This window comes from Stegostoma tigrinum, chromosome 18 (assembly GCF_030684315.1).
Source record: "Stegostoma tigrinum isolate sSteTig4 chromosome 18, sSteTig4.hap1, whole genome shotgun sequence".
In the NCBI taxonomy this organism is placed as follows: domain Eukaryota; kingdom Metazoa; phylum Chordata; class Chondrichthyes; order Orectolobiformes; family Stegostomatidae; genus Stegostoma; species Stegostoma tigrinum.
In genome coordinates this window covers 15,346,347-15,367,701 of record NC_081371.1, presented here as the reverse complement: position 1 = coordinate 15,367,701, position 21,355 = coordinate 15,346,347, and the positions used below count along the sequence as shown (strand labels likewise).

The window sequence follows — 21,355 nt, the reverse complement described above, 5'->3', positions numbered from 1 at the left end:
CTAACAATTATGAAATGCTATGAGTTTGTTTTTTTGGATGCCATGCTTTACTGAGATAACACAGCTATTGTTGTAATTAGAAATGCTGTAAAAAACGGTAACAGAAATGGTCATAAGGAGGTGCTGCAGGTGTGCTCCTTAAGGCCTGTAAATTAAGTCAGTGATTTTGACATAATGTGGAAGCTTATGTCTAATAGCAAGAATTGTCGATGTTATATAGGGATAACTTCATTGGGACACTGAGTGGGTTTTGAGCATTCAACAAACCTACAAGTCAAAATTTTAAATAATTTGCAGTTCCTTTGTCATTGGAAATTACGAGCAAAAGTCTTTGAATGAAATCAATACATTCCATGAAACAATGGAACAAATACGGGGTGAAACCAATCTCAGGTAGCACAGCAAAATAAACAAAATATCTATGTCAATTTTACAATCTGTCTGATTACTTTTTCCAAATCAAATTGGACTGCCCATGCAACTTTTGCCTGCACTCAAGTCCAGTTATAGCTCTGGTATATCCATTTGATCAAAGATGTCCTTTTTTTAAAACAGTTGGTTGAATTTTATACTTTTTGGCAAGTCATGTCACGTTTGGTGGGGTGATTAATGCTGCAAGGCCAAACACGTTTTCTTTTCCATATCTTAACAAACATGCCACATCAATTGGCATCTCAGCTATTAAGACGAGTATCTCGTTTGATTTCCAGCCCATGTTATAACGCATCGTTCCTGGAGCAACTCGCCATTCACAAGAGATCCGGGCATTGACGGGCATCCCTGGTGTCAGTGCCAAGTTGAGAAGGCTGTCGTGCGCCAGACAAGCACCGTCAGTGTGGGGCAGCCCTGTATTTGCCCTTGACAGGCTGGGAGCAACAAATTGGCCCAGCTGGAGCTCATGTTGAACGGTTGCTGCAGGTGGGACTTCCTCCTCCCCCAAGGCCAATAGTAAAGGCCATGCCAGCCTGGCCCAAGGTTGTCACCTGGGTCAATGCAAAACCATCGCCGTACCTCTTGAAAAAAGTCTACACAATACCGCAAAAATCATCAGATCATCAAGAATGAGGCTTGCTGAACATCTCAACCCATTCTACCACTCATCTCACCAAAAGCCTATATTGCTGAACCTGATAAGATTCTGCTGATGTTGACTCTGCAGTTGTGTACCATTGAAGCTAGGGATCAGGTGAATTTTAAACTGTATTTTTTAGTGATTAGCGATATTATTAATCTTGGTGTTTTGACTAGGATTTATCAACCCATTCAATAACTATGCTTTTCAAATATACAGTTCTGTAAAATTTAAATGATGCAAACTAATAAATAAAATATATGAATCCAAAGAAGTGTGAATCGGCTTGGTTTCACACCCAGAATGAATTTTCTTGATATTCTTGCTGTATTAGTTGATGTGAGAGAGGAGGGGAATACCATCTTCTTTTGTCAGATGTAATGACAATGCTGACATGTTGACCTTTTCAAGATACCGTGATGCGTGACTCAGTTATGTGAAGAGATAAAATATGCTTGCATTCGTCTGTTTAAAGTATACAAGCTGAAGGTGATGGTAAGGAAGGTATTCAAAATTACAAGTGTATTTGTTCAAGCAAATAAGGGGAAACATTTTAATGGAGTAGACAGACTTAAGATCATTGGCAAGAGAACTAGAGGGAACAGGAACAAAACTTTCACAATAATTTTGGAATGGCATGTATTCTCAATAAAACCAGCCAGATAGACAGCAATGGTGCTGTACATAGCCAAGTTGCTACATTTCATAATCACTGCAGGATCCACAAAGAACACATTGATAGGTTGTTGTGTAGGCATGATTCAGAATGAACTCGACTTGGCCAGAGCTGGAAATGGGGGTAAATTTACTCTATTAACTTTTCTAGGCATTTCTTTCGATTGGATTATGCTTTCACCACTGCTGGCAAGTAATGTTTGCATGTTGTCACTGGCATCAACTTGTCTTTCCCTTTACAAAAAACTGTGCATTGTAGGTTTCTTAAGTTTTGAACAGGGTGTATTTCCAGAATTCATGAAAATCAACTAGCTGTACAGGCCTTGAAGGGGTCTGAAGAGTGCTACTTATTCAATTCTTTATGAAAGCTGTGCACTATGTATTTTAAATGGATCAAGGGCACATACTTTTTTATGTGTCATTTCAGGCTTTCTAAATTACACCTGTACGTCTTGGGTATTAATTAGTAATGAACTCATTCACATATGCAGTCACTAGGAAACGGGTCTACATAACAAGTTAGATGTGCTGCCAGGATGAATGGACTTTTGTTAGACAGAAAGAAAAAGTTGTTTTGTTTCGTCTTACTTTTCTTAAGCAGCCTTGTTATCTAAAAGAATGGCTTTTCACAGGTAGAAAGGCTTGTACAAGTCTAATTCAGGGTGTAGACTTCAGTAGCTTTGGTGAAGGTTAATCACTAGTTAACCTGACCAGATGAACACATGGGCCAATAGAACAAAAAATTCCCCACTTAATTATACACTGCAAAACCTCTCACTTCCTGCTGTTAAACATAATCCCACAGGTGCAGTTTCTGTATCTCAGGCTGTTTAGTGTTTGGTGGGGCCTGACTCTGCAGCCTTTTCACAACAACAGATTTAGCTTGAGAACTAACTGATTAACCTTTTGCTGAAGGTCAAAGAAACCGATTGTGCAATTAAACATTGTCGTGGTGCTATTTTCGAAGAAGTGGAATGGAATATAAAACAAGCTGTTCACACTTGATTGTTCTGCTCTAAACTGCATTTCTTCTCAACATAATTTCATGACTATAATGAAGAAAGGGTGATTATTTACTGATGGCTCCTGACCTATTGATAACTCTTCAGACTTATTGCCAATGTTCTCCTTAACATTAGCTATCCACATGCTCGAATCAGATTTGGGACATCTATCTTCAAACATGCCAATCTACAGCATGGTATAAAGCAATTGTGAGTTCACAGACCAACAGACTTTCCTGTATTGAAGCCATCTCACTAGTTGTGAGGTGGCTTCTGATAGGGAGCACCGCATGGAAGAGGTCACATAACTACTGCAAGTCAGTGCTGTACCCATTGATTGACAAACTCAGAGTTTTACATGTTTACAACTCCTCAGAGACCACTTCACTTCTTGTAGCAGTAGTAGGATCTTTTAAGCCTAAAATAATTACATCTTTGATGCGATCATCATTCAGGTGCCCAGATTCACATAACTATCAACAGGCTATTAGTCGACTGGTTTTTACCTTGAACTGTCATGTTGGTACACATTGTTCACATGTTACCTTCAGTTAAGGTCCAATGTGTGCTTTTGGGGCTTTCAAAATTTCTGTCTTTTTTCTTTGTTCTTTGCAGAGATTTAGTTGACACCTTGTAAGTCTCCCTGATAAAAGTGTAGCTACTCATAGCTGCTCTGGCTCATGAATTAACTATATACCAATTGTGTCATTTTGCCGTTGTGGGTGGAAAAATATGTCACTTGGTATTTGACCAGTGCCACGGGAAGGTAAATTTGTGGCCAATGTGCCTTCCCTATTGCTTTCAGCCGTGGCCTGCTTCTACGTTCCTTTTTGTGATTTTCACATTTGCTCAAACATCCCTGTGTTCCTCTTTTAGTACTGCGTTTCCATGTAACTCTTCAACACTCAGTGTCAGCCCCATCCTGACACCAAGTTGCAAGCTCACAGGTCAACTAGTTCATGCTTGAACTGCCTGTAAGTTGGCCAACTACAGTGACAGCCTGACGGCAGAGCTCGCATGACTACAGCAAGACCGGAAGCATGTTTGTACAATTTCCGTCGAGGCACAAGATGGCCAATATATTGAAAATGCTGACATGGCTCCTGAAAACGCAATAGCCAAAACACCCCTGAATATATGTCTCTACAACGTGCAATGAGGAGCACTATTAGAAAGCGAGGTGGGAAGTATACATTATAAATATTTTGTTGCATCATTAGAGTAGACAGACTGAGGAAAAACATGCTTTTTGTATAGTGGTGGATATAGAAATTGCTAAAAGGAAACTAAGAAAACCAAGTGTGTGATATTTTCAAAGATGGTGGGGATAGAGAAGGGATGTGTTATGGTTATGTTCCTCAGTAAATGTCTACTTTAAGCATTTTTCAGAAGTCTATTCAGAATGAAGAATGGTATATTGACTAGTGTATTTTAAGGACAGAATGAAGTGGATATATTGGGTGTTTTAAGTGCATTAATGAGTTAGAGACAAAACATTACTAAGGCTGAACACCAGAAGAAATTAGAATTAAATAATCATCCCTTTCTCTCATGTATTTATCTGAATGAGTGTTAAATAGTCATTTAAATGGTTAGGCAATTACAATGCTCAATTCAAAAAAAACAATAGCCATTCCTGCTCATTGATGCTGATCACAATTCAGAAGCGAACAATTACAAATCCAAAATAAAAGGGTGAAATTGTTGGTGTAAAACATCGTTTAGGTGCTAGCTGAAAACCAGCAAATCAAGTTAAATATTAGAAAGAATTATGTTGAGCAAAATTCCCATGGTAACTGCAGCTTTGGGAACAGTTCACATTGTGTAAATCCAAACGGGCTATCACATCCTAGAACAAAAAGTCAGAAAGCATAGTCTAAAAAAAATCCTTCTTGAAGAATATGTGCAATGTTGAGAAGGCAATGCATACTCATACGTGATAGCACATTAAGGATTGAATAGTTATATTTAGACACTTCATGCAATTCATCTTCTGTACATCATTTTTCTTAATTACAAATACCTTTAGACAGCAAATAAATAGAGTTTCTACGTGAATTTGATTTAAACCTTCATGGCTAATGAAAGATGGACATCTATATATGTGTAATGCCAGGCCTTCGACTGTTGAGAACAGTTTCTTAAATTGACATGTGGCCAAGCGTGTTTTATTTACATATCCTTAGGGCACTTTACAGTTAAAATTGTTACTTATACAATTCTTTTTTTGACGTATGTCAGGGACCTCTTGGGTTGGGGTGGTTAGATGATTTATCATTCTCTCTATCAATCAACAAACCCAAATTCCACTGCCTGCAAAAATCATGAGATGCACAGGGATGTATGTTAAAAAGTGAGCCCTAAGGATTTGTAAGATGGTTTGGGAAACTATTGAGAATGGCTGGGAACTCGATCATGCCCAGTTAATAACTAAATGTGGTCAAAAACTAACTTTCCATTTGAAATTCAGCTCACTGTCATGCATTCAGGTTTTTGATATCTTGAATCATGAACGTGTTCAGAGAAGGCTCTGTACCTAAAATATGCACTCTTCCTTCAATCTCAGCATCCTAATGCTGTTTGCTGTCTCACCAGAGAACCTTCTTGTCACATAGGGATTCCTGGTAAGCTACTCCTTAATAGTGCAGAGGTCAGACAACATGTGGAATCAGGGCTCACCTCATATCCTATTTTATATGATTGATAGTGCCTGTATATTTGTCAGATTTAATAGATGCCCAATTACATGTGAATCCCCCTGATAAGGACTTCACACAAGATAAGCAGCTTCATCAATGGATAGAACAAAACACACAGCCTACACAAACATGGACTGTCCATGTAGAATGCAAATTATTGATACATGTACAGGTCCTTAGAACTGAAAGTTCAAGACCAACACACATGAGATGAAGATTGAGCTTGATACATCTTCTTAGGATTGCACATGTAAGCTGAAAGTCTATATCCAAACCAAAGATTTGCTCTCACATGGTCATTCCAATTGCTGCGTGACTGCAGTATTTAAAGGACAGTAATGATAAATTGGTCAATCAAGATTATGGGAAAATTTCCTACATGGAAACTGCATTGTCTGGGTTCAGCGGATAGATGTAGCATGTGTAATTGAGGTAAACAGAATCCAATAAACTCCCACGTTTGGTGCTCCCATATATAGAATTATCTGATCTCACCTGGATGTCAGCAGGAATGCTTCTCTTTCTGAGCGCATCCACGGATTAGTAAGAAAAGAATACATCAGGTAGGTTCTCAATTGCTCTTCCCAAGTGAAGTGTTCCTCAAGTTTTGAGGGTGGGGTGAGGGATCAGGTACAGTTATAATTAGTACAACTTCCACAATTGAAAAATTCTGACTGACTCCCATGTGAAGAATGAAAAAAAGACTTTTGATTTTGAATTAGTTAATTTAAATTAAAAAGACCGTTTAGGTACAGCTAGAACAGAAGACTGTGGTATGTTCATTATTTAGCAGAAACTCACTTTTGATAAAACTCCATTTTGCAGTTCATTTTCTATTTCTTGGATTCCAACCAATTACCCTACTTAGAATTGATTTGGATACTGTCTGCAATTGTAAATAGATTGGTGCAATAACATTGTAGATATTTGTTATTAGAATATCTACAATGTTCTGACACACAATTAGTTCAAGCAATTTAGATTACAGTTTTTCAGTACTCAACCAGTTAGGGCAGTGATTCTTGCTTATTGACAGGACAGAGAAATTCAGTTACGAACTGCCTTTAGCTTCTTGACTGTTATAAGAAAGGAATAAATTTAAAAGTTTTAGGAGTTTCACATCTAATTGAATGCTTTTCAAGTGTAGTCACTATTGTAATATAGGCAAAACAACTTGACTAATACATGTTTAATAAGGCACTGTATTGAGTCTTTTCTAAACGAAATTTAAGATGCATGGTATCAAACAGGGTTTATCCATATGGCAATAGAGCTAGCTAGGTGGCTGAAAACAAAGTGGCAGTAAGTTGATATTTCTCATTTTAGTAAAATATAGGTCATAACAAGTATCATGTCAACATCTTACATTGTCCATTCTTGTCAATGACTTAAAATTAGATACAGGAGATTTATATTAATATTTGTTATTACTGTCAAATTAGGCCTTATGGCAAATTGGAGATGAGTGCAATTGATGCACAGTGGGTGGACGCTGTGTATAGAAATTAAAAGTGAATTAAGACATTTCAGGATAAAGAACTGTGAAAATAAATAAAACTGAAAGTCAAGGTTCTTACCATAATTGAGGAGCAGAACAAAATCATTATAAAAGAGCTTTAAAGGGTCGGATGTAATTTAAACAATAAAGAAATGAATTGGATTCAGGAATTTATAAAAAGAAGAACAAACTAAAATAGAACCAAGTGATTCTAAATTTTTAAACTATAGGTATGTGACTATTACTGTGTTACATATATTTCTGAGCAAAGAATTTAAAGAAGGTTGTCAAAAACCTGGAAGATACAAGGAACATTCATAAGGAGTGATACATGGAAAGATGTTATGGTTATGAAAAAAAGACAAGAGAATTTTCAGTGCAGCAGAGAAGATTAATGGGTATTTAATTCCAAAATTATAAAAGACTTTGAGTGTGTAAACAATCCCGAATATTTTTACTTTCAGTGAATCAGCAATGAGGTACAGAAAAAAAAATCACGATTATAAAAGTCACTCAGAGATAGTTAGAACTGCAGATGCTTGAATCAGAGATAACACTGTGTGGAGCTGGAGGAGCACAGCAGGCCAGGCAGTGTCAGAGGAACAAGAAAGTTGACGTTTTGGGCCAGGTCCCTTCTCCAGAAATGAAATCCTTACACAAAAACGTCAACTTTTCTGCTCCTCTGATGCTGAATGGCCTGCTGTGTTCCTCCAGCTCCACAGTGTGTTATCTCATTATTATAAAATGCTTTTGACTATATCAGAACATCTTGTAGAAACACAGAGTGTAGGAGCAGGAGTAAGCCACTTGATGTTTTGAGCATTCTCTGCCATTCAATACGATCTATCTCAGTGTTTTATCTATCTTACTGCTTTCTGTCCATATCCGTTGATACCTTTAAATATCAAAAAATGCATCTCTCTCCTTAATATATACTTTAGAACCTAGGCTCCATAACATTCTGTAGTACAGAATCATTAGCCTTTGAGTGAAAATACTTTCATCATATCAGTCCTAAATGGTCAACCCCATATCCCGAGATGTTTCCCTGGTTCTAGGCTACCCAACCAGGGAAAACATCCTTTCTGCCTCCAGTCTGTCCAGTCCTGTTAGAATCTTATGTTTCATTCAGATCCCCCTCATTCTTCTAAACTCTAGTGAACAGCGGTCCAGTTGAATTACTCTCTCTTCATAGTGCAATCCTGCCATCACTAGTATCAGCCTACTGAACCTCTGCTGCCCTCTCCCAATGGCAAGTATATACTCTCTTAGGCAAGGAGACCAAAACTGCATGCAGTACTCTAAGGGGAAAAAAAAGTTTGTAACTGATTAAATAATTTTGGAGAGTGGTTATTGTTCCATGTATGGAAAAACAACAACCAGTTCGGACACAGAAAGACGTCAGCAAAAGAAATAAGTAAGAGTCTATTTTAAGAACTTTTTTTAAAAGAAGTATTGACTAACAGTACCTTGCTGTTTTCAACAATGGTGTCATGAGATCTTTTATGTACACTCACGCCGGAACAGGGGCCTCAGATTGACATCTCATCCACTTATGCCATCTTTAACAATGCAGCATTCCCTCTGTACTGCACTGAAGCATTCCTTTGGGTTACCTGCTTAAATCTTTGGAATGGGATTTCAATCCGGAACCAGTGCAGAGGTGAAACTGTCATCATTAAGATAGGGCTCAGGCTCGGAATCGTAATAAGCAGAACGAAGATGGAAGCTGTGAATATCATTTAATAAAGACTGGTAAAACAGAAACTAAAAGGTATGGACTTTGTGCAGAAAGTTTATTGGCTGTATCAGTCCAATTGTTCTGTTATCCAGTCCCGGCTATACCAACTTTATTTTTCTGTACATCTTAATTTTTATATTTTACTGATCGACATGTTCAAAGATGTTATTACACACCTCTGGAATAGGTGGGACTTGAACCCCACATTTCCTGCTTCAGATGTAAGGACGCTACCACTGCACCACAAGATCCATTTTTGGGATGCCAATTAATCAATTAGCAGCTAAGACCTGTTTTCTCCCTAACCTTAATTACTTGCTATATTAATTACAATTAGAAGTTATTTATTCACTTAAATTGTGGAATATTTGACAAGCGACTACTTGGTACAAATATGTCATTTAAAATGAAACTGGAAATTAAACAAAAAAGACCTAATTGAACATGGAGAAAGGGCAGGGAAATACAACAGAAGCAGATTTTCCCTTTGAAGAGCTTGTACTGGGGAAATATGATTGTCTGCATTGCCTCTAGTGTTATAATTTCAGCAATTCTGTAATTATGTGACTTGTGTTTGAATCTTGCCCAACTGGTGTGATGAAGATTTCCTATCTGTTGCTTCAGGAGCTGAGAATGAAATAGCCCTTGGTAACTGCTTATCTCATTCTAGGGTGTGAAGTTCTCAGTACAAAATTCCTATAACTTGACACAAATTGGCACTAAATTAGTCATCTTGTAAAGGGGATGATTGTGGGAAGTGGAAAATTTCATGCTGAGTTTGGAAATTGTGCACATTTTTTGTGTAATTAGAAAGATATAGTTTGCATCTGGCCACTGCTGTCCTGACTCAGGAGTGTTTGATGCTGACAAGGTGTCAAGATGTTCCATTATCATTTTGATGAGCACAAATGCACCAAGGAAACAACAGGGAGATTTTTTTTAAAAAGAAAGAGTTGTCTTTGCGCTTCTGATCAGCTGTGTCTAAGAGCAACCTCAACCAAAAGGAACTGAGCTACTCAAGCATATAATCCAGGTTTTATTGAAAAAATTGCAAGGAAAATACAGCACCAAGTTAATTATTGTGTTTCTACTACTTGTTCATACCTGTAGCTCACATGCAAACAAAGCAAGTGTTTTGAATAGTGGGAACGGAAATGTTCATGCCAAAGATGTATTGCCAAGATATTAGTTGATTTGTATGTAAGTGTTAATTAAATGTGTTGCACTTAACATATAACAGTGGCTCTATGGCCAACTTTAATTGCTGAATAGTGACTTCTATCAATTACTAATCTTGAATGAGGATAGTTGGGAGTTAAGCGATCAGATTAAAGCAACAGCAGTTAATGAAGGTGCTCACCAGATTGTGGAACACAAACCATTTGTCTTACAAGTATCCAGGAGAAAATAATGTATACAGGGCCAGGCTCTTAATTTTGAAGATTCAAAATACTGCAAGTGTTACAGCCTGCCCATCAGGAATCCACAATCTAACTGCTATAAAAGGCTTATGCAATGCAGGGGTGAAATATAATTCTAGGATCCTGTACCTAGGCTGAATTTCAAGTGGATTCAAGAGACCTTGAGGAGGTTTTCAATTTAATTGGCAGGTGGTCCCTACAGCTGGGAGGGCCAATGAGTGGGTGAACAACGGTATGCCTTGAAACAATAGTATAATCTGAAGGCTTGTGAATGGCACAAAATATACATCTGCAGCCAGAGCTGTAAGTTATGATTGCATAGGAAAAGCTCTTGCACAGGATGACTAGTGGCGTGACTCTCGCAGACCGGTGCGTCCACCTCGGGCTGTTTTGCAGGATGTGTCTCCACCCTTTTCCACACCCCCTCTCCCCAGCCCATCAACAGGCTGCAACCACATTGAAGGATGAGTCCCCAATCCTACACTCCCTTGAATATCCAGATGAAACAGAGTCCTTAATTCACACTTGAATTTGCCTGTTTGTTTCCCCACTCCCACCAAGTCCACTTTCCTTTCCCAATTCCCCCACTTTGCCCTCAGAAGCTGCATCCTTGAAAGTAGGCCGGATGTTGCAACATTCTGACAGATCAGTACTCTAGCTAGTCATGCAAACTTTCCAGGAAACCTGTCTGACTTGGCATGAAAATGAAGCCCATTATTTCTATGGAATATCCACACCCCAAATTCAGTCCCGTTTCCATGGCAAGTTACTTATCCCTCTATGTGGCTGATAATGCTCCTGTTCACACTCATCACCTTACACCTTGCTGTTGTTACTGGAAATATTTTCCTTATGAACATACAATTGATAATGAATATGTAAAGTATTTACATTCTTTGTTCCCAGTTTTGCCCTGTACACAATCAGATAAAGTTTCACTATGCCGATCCAATGTCACTCTTAAGTGGCCACTGTTCAGGTTTAATCCTAGACAGTAAGTGCTGACTGGCTAACAATCTTAGTGGCACCTAATCATCAAACACAACCCAATGAACACATCTCCTAACACTTTCCATCAGGTCTCAAGAAAATGTGATCAGGAGCAGGATGTGTTGCTGCAGTTATGTATACATAGTGGAAGCCATTCAAAGGGAAAATAATCACTTAAAGGTTGGACAAAGGCAGAAAAACACATTTGTTTATATACCGACCTATCTTAGTTCTCCAGGGAAAGACACTGCTGTGACCACCACTTACACAGCTGACGTGGAGTTCGACATTGATATCATAGAAGCTCAGGAATGTGAACTAATGTCTCCGGCAAGATCTTAGCCAAATAATTGTTGGAAAATAACAAGATGGAAATGAGCAAACACGGCAGGTCCCAAAGTCCATGTAAATAGATGGTGACATGGAAATGTTAGGCCTGGAGGTGAAAACAATGTAGTTTGCCGAAATTAACAGCCCAGCATGCTTGGTAGCAACCAATGGCCAAAGTCAACAACCGCTGCGGGACTGTGTAATAGATGTAAGATAAAATGATACATCTTAATAAAGAATCCAAGATATTGAATGCAGGCCCATTTGGTTGACATCTAATACAGGGCAGCAATCTTGGACAGGATGTAAGCTCAGAAATTACAAGTTAACAACTTCAACATTTGAAGAAGGGATCTCGGATATTCTGTAGCACTGAAGTGGTACTGGAAAGGAAAGGCAGGGATATTTAGCAAGTTTAGGTCCTACTGCTTCATTCACTGTCACATAAGCACAGAAAATAGTACTTACCTTCTTGCTCCTAATAAAGATATAACATGCCTTGGGATTCTCCTCAATCCTACTTGCCAAGAACATTTCATGGCTCCTTGTAGTCCTCCTAATTCATTGTTTAAGTTCTTTTCTGCTCTCTCTATATTATATCAAGAGTTTTGTGTGATTTTAGTTTCCTAAACCATGCATATTCTTCTTTCTGGAGACAAAAGATATTGAAAGTTTGTTTTAGGAAGAAAAAGGAGGCATATGATAACAATTTGTGGAGCTGGAGGAATACAGCATGCCAGGTAGCATCAGAGGAGCAGGAAAGGTGACATTTTGGGTTGGGACACTTCTTCCATTTTCTGAAGAAGGGTCTCGACCCAAAACATCAACTTTCCTACTCCTCTGATGCTGCCTGACCTGCTGTGTTCTTCCAGCTCCACACTGTGTTATCTCTGACTCCTTTTTCCTCCTAAACCAAACTTTCAATATCTTTTGTCATCCAGGGTTCCTGAAATTGCCATTCTTATCTTTCATACTCACAGGAACCACTGCTGAGCTGGCCTTCAAAAGATTCCCCCATGACACATATGGATTTACCCTCAAACAGTTATCCTCAATCTAATTTTTCCAGTTCCTACCTAATATTGTTGTAATTAGTCTTCCCCCAAGTTTCACCAAGGACCAGTGTTATCCTTATCCATAATTATCTAAAAACTTATGGAATTATGATCACTATTCCCAAAATGCTCCCCCACTCAAACCTCGTTAACCTGGCAATGCTCAATTCTCAATATAAGATCTAGTATTACTCCTCTCTAGCTGGAGTGTCTACATATTGTTTCAAGCAACCCTCCTGTGTACACCTAACAAATTCTGCTCCATTCAAGCTCCTGGCACTAAGGGAGTCCCAGTCGATATTGGAGAAGTTACATCACCTGACAATAACTCTGTTGTTTTGACATTTTTCCATGATCTGTTTACATATCAGTTCCTCTATCTCCTGCGGGCTATTGGGAGGCCTAAATTATAACCCCATCAGGGTGACTGCACTTTTCATAATATTGAGTTCTACCCGTACGGCCTCGCTGGATGATCCCTCCAAAATGTTCTCTCCTAGTTCAGTTGTGACATTCTCCTCAAACAGTAATGTAACTCCCCAGCTCCTTTTACATCCCTATGTTTTGCGTGAAAACATCCAAACCCTGGAATATTGAGCTGCCAGTCCTGCTCTTCTGTCAAATAAATTTCTGTAATGGCAGTACAATGTTTTAACCATGTAGTATTCATCATTTGCCTAAGCTGTTATTCTCCTTGCATTAAAATAAATACACATCAGACTGCCAGTCCCACCAGGTTCATTACTCTGGTCCTGCCTGTCCTTCCTATCAGACTCACAAGCAGGATGTAATGACAACATTATGGTTTACAAAATAAAACACTTGGTGAGTATTATTGATTGGGCTGTCAGCTAGCTATTATTGTAAGATATGCAACCCTTGCATTTCTAAAAGTTTCCTGAAGAGCCTGAAGAACTGAAGAGGCTTGCAGACCATACACCACCTTTCATTCCACAAATTGCAGACAGCAGCACAACACTAATCCTTTAGAATTAGGTACTAAGTATTGTGAAAACTGACATACACAAGAACAAGTGCGAAGGCCAGACAGGGAATGTAAAAGTGTTTGCAGAAAGATCAATTTGCAGTGGTCCACATTTTCACTAAAGATTTGAACAACACTGAACCTCTATTAAAAATACATTAGTCCAAGAATTTTAAACATATTCTGCAAGGGTTGGTCACTAATATAGATAAGTTTATTAGTTACATCCATGAAGTCATCCAGAAAGGACTAATGTTTTGGATCCAGTGATCCTTCTTCAGATCTGAAGAAGAGTCACTGGACCCAAAAGGTTTCTGTCTGTCAATGCTGCCAAACCTGCTGAGCTTTTCCAGTAATTCATGATTTTATCTCTGATTTTCAGCATCTGCATGTCTTTATTCATAGAGAATTCTTGATTTTGCTGTCCACCACAGACAGGTAGCATCTCTCTGTCATTTTTAGCAATGTTACTGGGGTTAGATAAAATGTTCGACCAATACTTGGAGCACCAGTGGCAGTTTTGCAAACACAGAAATGTGGGAGATAGGGGCAGAGGGAGGCTATTTGGCCCTTTGAGCTGGCTCCGCCATTCTTCACAATCATGGCTGACTGTCCAACTCAATAGCCTAATCCTGCTTTCACCTCATAATCTTTGGCCCATTCACCCCAAGTGCTGTATCTACCTGCCTCTTACTTACATTCGATGTTTTGGCGTTAATTACTTCCTGTAGTAATGAATTCCACAGGCTCACCACACTTTGGATGAAGAAATATCTCCTCATCTCCATCCTAAATGGTCTACCCTGAATCCTCAGACTGTGACCCCTAATTCTGGACACACCCACGATCAAGAACATCCTCCCTGTATCTACCCATGTTTGGTTGCTCTAGGATACGGCTTCAGACAGAAGGAAACGTGATGTGCGGTTTCACTGACTGCACTATTACTCTCTGCAATCCAGTGGCATTCCATCCATTCAGACCATCATTCCAACTGCAGAGAAATTTTCAGATTTACATTCCTTCTTCAATCACCATCATGACTAAAAACAGATGAACTGGATTTTCATCTTCATACTGCTTGTAGGTTCCTGGTAACTTAAAATGGTGTTCTTATTTGGCCCTTGGCAACAACAATTAGATTTCAACGTAATTGATTCTACATGAATCATTCTGAACGTCCCGACTCATTCTTTCCTTCTTTTGTCAGTTTCCGTACAGGGCAGTATGTAAATAGACAACAGTGGTTTTTCAAGACAGTTCAAAAACTGACAGGAATTCCATGTTGCCTTTTCCCAGGTCTTTGCTTTGGAGGCACTGAATGGGATCATGCAGAGAGGTTGATGAGAGAAGGGTGGAGGGAGGGGAGGTGGGCACGGCAAGAGGTGCAGTGGATGGCTCTAAATGCACTTTAGGTCAAATGTAAATAAACATTAGTGAAGTGAGCAACTTAGACTCTTTGATGAACAGTTTCCAGTCAGTCTAAGTTACTTGCTAGAACATGAATTTGAACACAAGGTCATTGTCCTAAAATGCTAACCCTTGCTTCTATCTCCAGAGATACATTATGGCCAAACTGAGGGCTTCCAATATTTTCTGCTACATTCCACATTTTCAGCAAGTAACAAGGTTCACTTCATGTTGACTTTGTTATTAGATCAAGTCAAACCATTGTGGGAATTGAACATTAACCTAAAGAGATTGAGAATCTTCCTCTATTTTGAATGTTATTTGCCTCTAGTTCTAAACTTAGACTGAAAATTTACTGCTCTCAATCCCCAAACAAGAAAATCTACAGACACTAACCAACTGAAGAATTGATATCAATCATGCCGCCTCAGTGGTCAGAAGTAAGAGGTGGATAGAGGGATAAAATTCTTCCTGAAAGATCCAAGTCACAAATTGAAGATGAAACAACGGCTATATGTGATAAGACTGCAGCAATGTGGTGAAAATGGCAAGACATGCAGCACAAAATATGATTAATTTAGGTGGAAAGCACTCATTATGCAACACAAAGTCTGATTACGCACAATCTTGCTGGACCAGGCAGACAAGCTCCGACTCTTCTGGGAATTCAAAGACCCAACGAAGACAGGGAAAGCATGCAGTAACCACTGAAGTGTGGGTGTGGATTAGTCACCCAACTACAATAATAAATTGGTTCAGCAAAATGAGATCGTAGGAAGCTACATAGAGTTCAGTGATAGCAAAATTGGTAGCCACATCATGGTGATCTTTCAATCTCTCTTGCTCTTAGCAACAACCCAATTTCAAAGCAGTTGCATTTGAAATTCTAGGATATTCCAGATAGGAAAAAAGGCTGAACACTGTCACCAATGACTCATAATACAAGCCCACATTCTGCCTGAGGGCAGTACATTGGGCACTATCAAGATAAAAGCAGTAAGCAAGTAATGCAATAAGTTAAGCCATCTTGCCAGACAAATTTCCTTTTCACCCTAAGGTCACTGAGAAGCTTAGGGAATAGCTCAACTCCCAGTGGGAATACCATGCTCAGTTCCAACTTGTTTCCGAGCCACATCACTCGCCTTACATCAGAATTCGACTTGAGAGTTTTGGCTAACTCTGAGGAAATGTGAGTCCAGCATTTGTACCTGTAATGGAAGTTACTACTATAACAAACACAAATGTAATTATTCCAAGGCATCTGAAGGTTGAAATCATTGGTACAAACTACTCAAGTTTTGTCTTGTAATGTGATGTCTCCTGAAACCAAAGCTAAACACCATTGTAATACAATCAGAGATATCCATTCTTCCCTCTATAGCTCAATAATAACAGACTATGTAAAGAACACTTTGGCTAACATGACTGGCATTACACAAATAAAAAGCTGCAGTCTAATGAATAGATTCACACATAGAGCTTACACCTTGATTTGTCTTCTGGTATACAGCAATCATTCTGCTCTTCTGTGAACAGTAAAGTTGTAAGCAGCACTGAAGCATCATAAAGTGTTCTTTTCTTTATGCATTTTTTACCATTGTAATAAAAACTAGTTTGTTTTATGTTTCCATCTGGATTGGTTAAACTTTAATTTTCCTCCCATCACTTACCAAATTAAGCTAAAAAATCTGTATAGTATAGAAAAGACAAAGAATTCAGTTTAAAACATCAACTAACACGTTCTTCCTGTCTATCCCTTATCATAACCAGACTCTTAACAGCAAAGTATTGTTTCTAGGACTGTCACTGACCTCATCTCCTTTAAATATCTTTCCATTTCTTAGCAACAATTGTGCCACACAAATGCCAGGCAATTACCATCTCCAATAAGATACAATCTAATCATCACCCCATGACATTCAACAGCATTATCATCACTGAATCCCCTACTACCATTGACCAGGAATTGTAGTAGACTAGAATATAAATACTGTGATTACATGAGCTGATCAGAGGCTATGAATCCTGCAGTAAGCAATTCATCTCAACTCCCAAAAACCTGTGCATAGCTAAGGTGGTACATGTTAGGAGTGTCTTGGAATACTTCTCACTTGCCTGGGTGACTGCAGCTCCAACTCAAGAACTTTGATACCATCCAGGACAAAGCAGCCACTAGATTGGCATAAAAACTGAAAGAACTGCAGAGGCGGTAAATCAGGAGCACAAAAAGTTGCTGGAAAAGCTCAGCAGGTCTGGCAGCATCAGAGAAGAAAAAAAATCAGTGTTAACATTTCGGGTGCAATGACCCTTCCTCAGAACGGGGTTCACATCCACAAACAACTACTCGTTCCACCAGTGACACTCAGTAGCTGCAGAAATTCACAAAGACTCCTTAAACAGCACCCTCTAAATACACGGCCATTTTCATCTAGAAGGACAAATGTGGCCAATATATGGGAACAACATCAGCTGCATGCCCTCCTCCAAGCCGCTCAGCATCCTGACCTGGAGATAGAAGGCCATTCCTTCAGTGGCATTGGATCAACATCCTGGAATTCCCTCCCCAAAGTTAATCAATTTTGCTTCCAATTTTCATTCTTCTGTCGCTTTCATCTCATCCATCTCGGATTCTCTCTTTCCATTTCTTGACTTTGCTGTTTCCATTTCTAGAGATAGGCTTCCACTATCCATTACAAATGCATAGTTACCTTGATGATTCTTCCCCACCCCTTATAAAGGACTCCATTCCATTCTCACAGTTTCTCAGTCTTAATTGTTTCTATTCCAATAATAACACAGGAGTGATTCTGAAATGTCTTGTTTTTGCCTAAACCAAGGATCCTCCACACCATGGCTGACCCTCAGCCATGTCAGCCCCATCACTACCCCTCCCTCTTGGAGCAGTGGCAGGGTTCCCCATGTCCTCACTTTTCACCACACCACCCTATGTATTCAAAGCATCATCCTCAGCCATTTCTGATGCCACTACCAAACAGCTCTCTGCAGTTATCATTCTCTCCATCTGCAGAACTCATCGCTGCAGAAGGCTGCGGAGGCCAAGTTGCTGACAGTATTTAAGATAGAGATAGATAGATTTTTTGTTTAGTAAAGGTTACAGGGAGAAGGCAGGAGAATAGGGTTTAGAAATGTATCAGACACAAATGGTGTGGCAGACCCGATGGGCCGAATTGCCAAATTCTGCTCCTGTACCTTATGGTCTAATGCTCCAGGACATCCTGGTCCACTCCTCCATCAGTCCCACCACATCTTCATTAAAACCTCCCCCTCATATCACTCTCTTATGCAATCGCAGAAAATAGAATAATTGCCCCTCTACCTCCTTTCTCCCAATGCTCCAGTAGTGCCTTTTAGGTGAAGCAATGTTTTCAAGCTAATCTACTGAATTTGCTGTTCACAATGTAATTTCTTCTACGTTAGCATAATCAAAGTCAGACTGGGTGACTGTTATTGAACATCTTTTCTATCTATTTGCAAGCACTGACCCCGAGCTTCCGGTTGTCTATAATTTCAATACACCATATTGCTTTCATGCTCACATTTCTATCTTTGGCCTCTTGCAGTAATCCAGCAAAGTCCAACACAAGCTCAGGCTCCTTTTTCATATGGCCTTTTTTTCTGTTTCAGGCTCAACATCAAGATCAACAACCTCAAACCACAATTTATACTCTCCATTTTGATTACCCCTTCTTTTCCCGATCATCTTGTTTGCAGGGGTTGACTCTTTCTCTGCTGTTAGCACTTACCAACAATATCAACATTTCAATTATATCTCTTCCCTACTGCCTTGAGCACTTCCTTTGCCTCTTGCTCTGGTGCAATTGTGTAATCTATTTCACTTGGTTGTCCCCCACCCATTTGGAAAACATAAAGACATCACAGCCCATTTCAGTTCCACAGAAGAGTTATACTTTCCTTTAAGCACTAAAATGTAGGGAAAGCTTTGAGTTCACAGTAGTAAGTGCTGTCAATGTGCTTCAGGCATCTAAGAATTAATGCAAGAAAGACTGTCAAGAAAATTCATTATTCTCCCCTACTTTATCTCACCCCTTCAATCGACTTCCCAACCATGAAACACAAAATGCACTAATCAATTGATACAATTGACTACCATTGATCCAGATTATTTTGTTAGCACAACTGGGAAAGAAATATTCACATTTTCCTATTTAAGATACTGTGCATTCCAGATATAATCAGCTCCACTTCTAATATGCGGCATGGTAGCTCAGTGGTTAGCACTGCTGCCTCATTGATCCTGGGTCCCTGGTCCTATTCCAATCTCAGGTCTGTGTGGAATTTGCACATTCTCCCCGTGTCTGCGTGGGTTTCCTCCAGGTGCTCCAGTTTCCTCCCACTGTCCAAAGATGTGCAGGCTAGGTAGATTGGCCATGCTAAATTGCCCATAGTGTTCAGGGGTGTGTGGGTTATAGGGGGATGGATCTGGGTGGGATGCTTCAAGGTGGGGGGGTGTGAACTTGCTGGACCGAAGGGCCTGTTTCCACACTGTAGGGAATCTAATCTATTACTGCTTTGGAGCAGGGATAAAAACATTGTGATTTTAAGAGAATTAAAGCAATAAATTGAAAAATGCTCCTTTTTCATGGAAATTTTTCTGTGCACCTCCAGATGATTTAAATTTGCACTGGCAAATGTAACACATTCCTATTTCAAGGTTGCACAGTCAACGTCAATAACTCACTGACTTTCTGAATTACTACTCAAAAATGAAATCACAAAGTAGCAATACTTACAGGTACATCAACGTACTTTGCAGCAGCTTTCACCTTCGGAGAAAGAGAAAAGAAGATTGGATACAAGGCACGGAAGAGAAGGTGACAGTGAAAGCCAGCTAACTCTAGAAACCCCTTCCACCATAATGCTATGGCTGGAGTCTCCGAGTTCCATGCTCACCAGCTACAGATCAACGTTTGTTACATATTTGCAGTGGATTCCCACAGTAGAAATCAGAACTTGGATGCTGTTCGACATAAACTGAGGTTTTAGTTAAATCTGTCCCTGTCCCACATCTAGGCACCAGAATTAAAGTCAGCTGTACATCAGGAGGTTTATTACACAGTGGTGTTAATCTCTGCAAGCAAGTTTCTGTGAGGCAGAGGAAGTACAAACTGTACACTGTTCTGCGTGGTTAAAGCTGCAGAATCAGTGGGTCAGCTCTTAAATTTAACAATGTATTTTGCCCTATTTGTTTACTGTCAGCTGTCAGTGCACAAACACAGAACATCACAGAGATAACAAGGTGAATGAACACAGCAGACCAGGCAGCATCAGAAGAGCAGGAAAGCTGACATTTCGGGTCTGGACTCTTCTTCAGAAATGGGGGAGGAGGAGGCGGCTTTGAAATAAATGGAGAGAGGGGAAAGCGATGATAGAAAGTGAATAGAGGAGCAGACACGTAGAGAAGATGGACAGGTCAAGGAGGTGGGGATGAAGCCAGTACAGGTGAGTGTAGGTCGGGAGTTGGAATGGGAGTTGGTCAGTGAGGAGGGAGGGGCGGGTAGATGGGAAGGAAGATGATCAGGTCAAGGCGGTAGAGATGAGGTTAGTAGGTAGGAAGTGGGGGGAAGGGGGGATGGTCTGTGAGGTGGAAGGACCGGATAGGAGGGATAAAAAACGGACAGAAGGCGGGGGTGAGTGGGTCTGGTCTTAGGATGACGTTGGGGTGGGGAGATTTTGTAGCTTGTAAAGTCCACATTGAGCCCATTGGGTTGCAGGGTTCCAAGGCGGAATACGAGATACTGTTCCTCCAGCCTTCGGGTGATGTCGTTGTGGCACTGGAGGAGGCCAGGAGTGGGAGGGTGAGTTAAAGTGGTTCGCGACTGAGAGGTGTTGTCGTTTGTCACGAATCGAGTGTGGGTGCTCCACAAAGCAGTCCCCAAGCCTCTGTTTGGTTTCCCCGATGTAGAGGAGGCCACATCGGGAACAGCGAATACAGTATATCACATTAGTGGATGTGCAGGTGGACATCTGTTTAATGTGGAAGGTTTCCTTGGGGCCTGAGATGGATGTGAGGGTGGAGGTGTATGGGCAGGTGTAGCACCTCCTGCAGTTGCAGGGAAAGGTGCCGGGGGTGGTGGGACTAGTGGGGAGTGTGGAGTGGACGAGGGAGTCGCGGAGAGAGCTGTCCCTCTGGAAGGCAGATAAGGTTGGGGGAGGTAAATATATCCTTGATAGTGGGGTCATATACTGGCTGCTTCAGGTATGGCCTCATCCTTCTGTAATGCTTGGTTCAGAAGAAACCAAGAAGAACTCTAATGGTCAGGTCTGCTCTATCTTGAATGAGACAAGTCAGGGGAATGCTATGTTGGATACAAGCAGAAAGAGTCTGAGGTACAGCGCAGTACTCGAGGAAGGGACAGACAACCACAGCAGTATAGATGATAGGAAACCATTTGTCCCATGCGCTGATGTCTAGGTGTGCATCCCTGGATATCAA

General features: G+C 40.1%; 1 protein-coding gene across 17 annotated transcripts in view; it reads right to left on the bottom strand.

Moving 5' to 3' along the window:
• Positions 1-21,355, bottom strand: part of cadps2 (Ca++-dependent secretion activator 2) — a 607,285-nt gene that overhangs the window by 54,685 nt on the left and 531,245 nt on the right. For all 17 annotated transcript variants that reach the window (XM_059652338.1, XM_059652341.1, XM_059652344.1 and 14 more), the window contains one exon: positions 19,653-19,685. In XM_059652338.1, coding sequence (XP_059508321.1) covers positions 19,653-19,685 — 33 coding nt within the window. The remainder of the gene's footprint in view (positions 1-19,652; positions 19,686-21,355) is intronic.